Here is a 4,935-nt window from a genome sequence, read left to right on the forward strand (position 1 = left end):
CTACAGCACAGTCAACATAGTCTGGACTCCACAGTCCACAAAGCTCTGGAAAGGAAGTGTAACGTTACAAAATGAATTAACTAAGAGCAGTCTTAGAGAAGCTTCAAAGACATCAACAGCTGCCATAAAACAAGAACTCCAAAACAAATTGTCAGGTACACGATCAGATGAAACAGATGAATTCACTGTTGATTCCTTCAGTTCATTCTTAAAGATGTCAACATTGGTCAGATAACACCATCTAGTGGCAAAAACTGACACTGCAATCTGTGAACAATTTGTTGCAACAAATACTAGTGGGAAAAAAAACCCTACTATCAGATGAAAACACTGACTGTCCAAAAAGTCAACAATTTAATAAGATACTCACAAATTATTAAATATAACAAATAAAACGATATTCATCTAACAAACATTTACCATAATTAGGTGGATTTTGAAATTCTCCAAGGTGCATGCAATGTTTTCAGCCCACTGGCCTGAAAAAAGGTCATGAGATTCTCACATGACAAGTGATTTGAGTTGCTCTGAAACTTAATTACACTGACATCTACTCTTATTCCCAGTAAATGCAGAGTCACCTGATTGACAGGCCGTGTCCTCTGGTCCGCCGTCCAGTGAGGTGGAGTGTACTGCGCGTGGGGGGAGAGGGGTCAGCGGTCAAACAGAGGGCAACAGGCAAACCCAGACTCACCTCTAACGGAGGGATGGGGGGGGTGTAGAGTATGGGGTAGGCAGGCACAGGCAGACCTGAACCAGGCTGAGCCCTTCATTTCATATGCAGGAGCATATGTGCTGAGCCTGGGAGACTCTGCACAGGATGCTGTTGACTAATTGGTGTGTGGGTGTGTGTGCATGTACCTGGTAGGCATAGACGTTCTGTGCGTAGTTCATTGGCATCTGTGGGATCATCACCCCTCCAAAGTTGGAATAGGAGTATGGCTGCAAAGAGAGCCAGTGAGAACACAATAAATCATAGTACACAGAGGTGTATTTAACAGACAGTGCTGAGATCTTACAATATATACTGAAAGACTTCAGCAATTCTCTTTTTATCATTTTAGTGTCCTTGCAAGGATTTTTAGCTGCTGATGTTTTTGATGGTTGGTATTGTCTGAATAATTCAACATCTTGGATATTATTAGCAATAACATTAATCATCCAGAGGCAATTTTATTTTTTTATCCTTTCTAGTAAATTGAAAAGTAAAACGATGGATTGTTCTCCAAATTGCACCTCTATTCTTGGCTGTGACAATGAGCCAACTTCCCCTTAGAGAAAATAACATTCATTTTATTTAACATAGTGTAACAGAGAATAGGAAGGTGTGTGCCAGCATTACTAATTTCACACAACCCACGTTGTGTTTACTTGGTTGACATCTTAGTTTTTTTAATTTAGTCTGCCTGGCTACTGAAATGAGAATCCTTATAGCTTGTCTATGTGTATGTGTGTTACCTGATTGTAGGGGCTGCTATTACTGAGTATGGGCGAAGGTTGTGCCATACTCCCTCCCACAGGTGAGCAGCAAGCACAGTAGAAGTACTGGGTGGGGCTCATCCAAGGAGCTGGGCCAACCAGACGGGATGGCATAGACCCTGGATGAAGAAGAAAATTAAATTGACAGTATGAAGTTGATATTTAGTAGCAGCATCTTTTAATTTCACTGGGAATCAAACATTCAAATTAAGTTCTTCCAAAGAGCATCAAAATACATACGGGAGCTCCTTTCTTTCATGATGGCAGGGCCCAGCTTCAGTTTTCGGCCCTTAAAACTGATCTGTTGCTAGAGCAAAAAAATGTGAACAGAGGAAATATTACTCCAAGTTGGAAATTAAAAATAATAGAACAAGAGCTGCACAGAGATCCACTCACATCAATGATTGACTGAATGTTGACATCTTCACTGAAGTACACAAAGCCATACCTAGGGACACACAAAATAACTTAGAATACAAAAATACACTGACTCAATACCAATATTCAATGTAAAATATGGAAGAAGAAATGACAGCTCAGAAGAAATTATGAAATAAGCTATGAATATTCTTAAAACTGAATATGTAGATAACCAATCTCCCAGCTTACACACACACTTAAAGATAAGTTAAGGCCCTGTTCACCTGAGCAAACAGCAAAACTCACCCTTTGCAGATACCTCCACGGTATGTGATAATTTTTACTTCCTTAACAGCACCATATCTCGCAAAGAAGTCCCGCATTTCATTTTCATCCACCTGAATGTTAAAATGAATTTAAGTAAAAAAACCTAAAATCTTAGTAGCTGACTTGACCTTATTCACTCTATTATGTACTGTAGAAGAAAAACAAAGCAGTGTACTGTGCTGGTGAAGTTGTCAAAGGGGCTATGACATTGAAAATTTAATTTACAGTAGTATAATACTTTCACTGAATACATTTTATACATATAAACGTGTGGGCAGCAAGCTTGAAGAAACCTACAGTATTCTATTAGAGATACAGTGTAAAGGACAACAGTCAGTTAAACACTGGTAGGTTAAAAAAAAAGAAAAGAAAAAGAATGTCAGTTACAGTATGTATTCCTTGGTCAGTTTGCACTACTAGTGTAACCCCACCCACTCAAGCCACCATCACCCTCTACTACTTTTGAGATACCAGAGCGAAAAAGTGCAATTACCCAAGTTTACTGGTGCCTTAGATAGCTACTAAACATGTTTGTAAAATAGCAATTCCACCAATAAATCATAAAATTAGCTGACTGATTTTTATTTTGCAGTTTACATTTCTAAACAGGCAGGCAGAGCTCAGACATGGCCTGGATATTAGGATATGTGTACTTAGATGAACACCTGCAGATATTTACAACCTATCAAATTTAATTTCACACAGCTGTGCCCACATTTGTGTGAAATAATAATTTCTTCCCTTTTACTCCATCATATTTTTCATCTTTGCCACATTTAGGCGGAAAAAAAAATCTCATTTTAAACAGGCAGTTTAAATGTAAACTAAATTGGTCTGATTTTACCTTCATGTCTATCCCACCAACAAACAGGGCGTTGGGAGTCAGTTTTCCCTCTGGCAGAATGTAACCATTGGACAACTTCAGGGAAGGTGACGTCTGGTTGCTGCTCCTCGGCTTGTGGATATCCTTAGAATTTTTCAGAGAAAGAATTAGAGAATGACAGGAAAATACCAGAGTCTATGAGCCAGCACTTCGTTGAATATATATGGTGAAGTATAATTCTCTACAAGCTCATGAGACTGAGATGACTTGTTGTGCATGTTACGGACTTGGCGCTGCTTCCATTTCCATGTGATAAATGCTGATCAAGCTAACCGCATAATTCGGATTAGATAAAGTTAACCTCATGGCTTTAAGTGTTTTCGTTTTATTTGGTTTGGTTTTGGTTTTTCCGTGACAGAAGATAACTTCGACAAACAACATATTTCGGCAAAAAAAAAAAAATCTGTTTACATTCTTAGCTAAATTATAACTCGGTATAACACGTAACTTAAAGTAACAAGAACGCTTGACTCTGTCCAACAGTGGTGCTGCTGGAAACATACGAAAAAAGCATCGACAGACAGTCAGCGGTGGACTGTAACTTATCGCCAGTGTTAGCTAGTTGTTACAAATGTTAAAATGCAATTTAACTGATAGCCCAAGCTAATGTTAGCTAGCAGCGGCTAGTGCGCCTTTTTCAGTTCTTCAGGCGAAGGTGGCTAAATATAAAGTTAGCTAACACTGCTGTTAATTAGCACAGCAATTAACTAGCATATTGATTGACAAGTCAACGAATCGCTTCAACCTAGCAAATCGACTGCTAGAAATGTAACAGTACATTGTTGTACGCATAAATATATCACTAAAAACTTACCATATCTAAAATAGTTAAAACTAATAAATTAGTCAGACACTCAAATGAAGCCTCGACCCCTTGTTCTGCCCGACAACAGCCACCTCACATCAGCCAAAACCACGCCCAGTTCACATGACTAATGTAACGTCCTATCAAATGTTAGATTTCAACCAGATTTCAATGAAGGTTGGCTGTGAACTTCGATCTTGTCATCTTTACATAAGAAATGTGCCACAATTGCTGTAACAAAAAGGTACAAAACCAATTGTCCTGCACATATCTGCATAGTTCCTACGGGACTCCTTCACAACTGAACATTTTCTGAGGGACTTTTTAATCAGACTAGTCTTGCTTCTTGTAACTAGTAACTTGTAATTTACTATTGTTGAGTGATAATCATCAAATAAATGCCCATATGTAGATTTGATTCAAATTTGAAATTGATATGTTTGCCATACATGTAAGAGCACAATGTCCCTTAATGAACAAATTACATTACATTAGAGGAATGTTTCTACTTCCAGTTTTGATTCCTTCTCTTGTGCCATGCTTGGAAATAAGTTGAATAAATCAAACCACATATAAGATGCAACCTCTCCCTTAAACAATAATTCACTCTATTTTTTCCTACTGGTAACGTATTGTTTTAAGCCTATATATAGGCCTAGCCTATATATAAATCTGTGAGAAACTGTAACACTCCATTTACCGAAATGCATAAGCAACCATCAAGTGGCTAAAATGATTGTTCAAAAGGAGTGTCAGTTTATTTGTTGAAATTCTGCAGATATTGTGTTCTGAATTTCTTCAGACATAAACTTAACTTGACTTAACCATGGCTATGATAGCCCTAGTCTTGACCATGACCCTTAATTTAACCTGAGTGAACAGATTTTTCATGCTAGAAAACTGAAACTGTCTTTGTTAGAAAATAACTTTGGTATGGTATATTTGAAATTTAGAATTTTGTAATTTCATATTGCATTCAGTTACTGTGTATCTGTATTTTTTTCAGTACATAATGATTTGATAGGTTGGTCAATAATGTAATTATACTAAAGCTGCATTTTTTCCTTATATTTGAGGCTAG

The 4,935-nt window shown here is 37.6% G+C and overlaps 1 protein-coding gene across 1 annotated transcript; it reads right to left on the bottom strand.

Moving 5' to 3' along the window:
- Nucleotides 1-3,267, bottom strand: dazl (deleted in azoospermia like). Its single transcript, XM_022747125.1, has 9 exons — nucleotides 3,235-3,267; nucleotides 3,011-3,133; nucleotides 2,146-2,237; nucleotides 1,876-1,927; nucleotides 1,720-1,786; nucleotides 1,459-1,598; nucleotides 862-942; nucleotides 582-632; nucleotides 1-45 (listed from the first exon to the last, which is right to left on the bottom strand). Exons 1-9 carry the CDS (start codon nucleotides 3,265-3,267, stop codon nucleotides 1-3), a joined length of 684 nt encoding a protein of 227 aa, XP_022602846.1.
- Between the last annotated feature and the right edge of the window lie 1,668 nt (nucleotides 3,268-4,935).

This window comes from Seriola dumerili, unplaced genomic scaffold (assembly GCF_002260705.1).
Source record: "Seriola dumerili isolate Sdu_G_001 unplaced genomic scaffold, Sdu_1.0 BDQW01000110.1, whole genome shotgun sequence".
Classification (NCBI taxonomy): Eukaryota; Metazoa; Chordata; class Actinopteri; order Carangiformes; family Carangidae; genus Seriola; species Seriola dumerili.

Bases quoted from the DNA above. Each gene is read 5' to 3' on its own strand.
- dazl (XM_022747125.1), bottom strand. From the start codon at position 3,267: ATGCACAACAAGTCATCTCAGTCTCATGAGCTT. The intron at 943-1,458 runs GTAACACACATA...CTCTCTTTGCAG, and splicing joins ATAGCAGCCCCTACAATCAG to CCATACTCCTATTCCAACTT. The intron at 46-581 runs GTGACTCTGCAT...CTTCCTTTCCAG, and splicing joins GGACACGGCCTGTCAATCAG to AGCTTTGTGGACTGTGGAGT.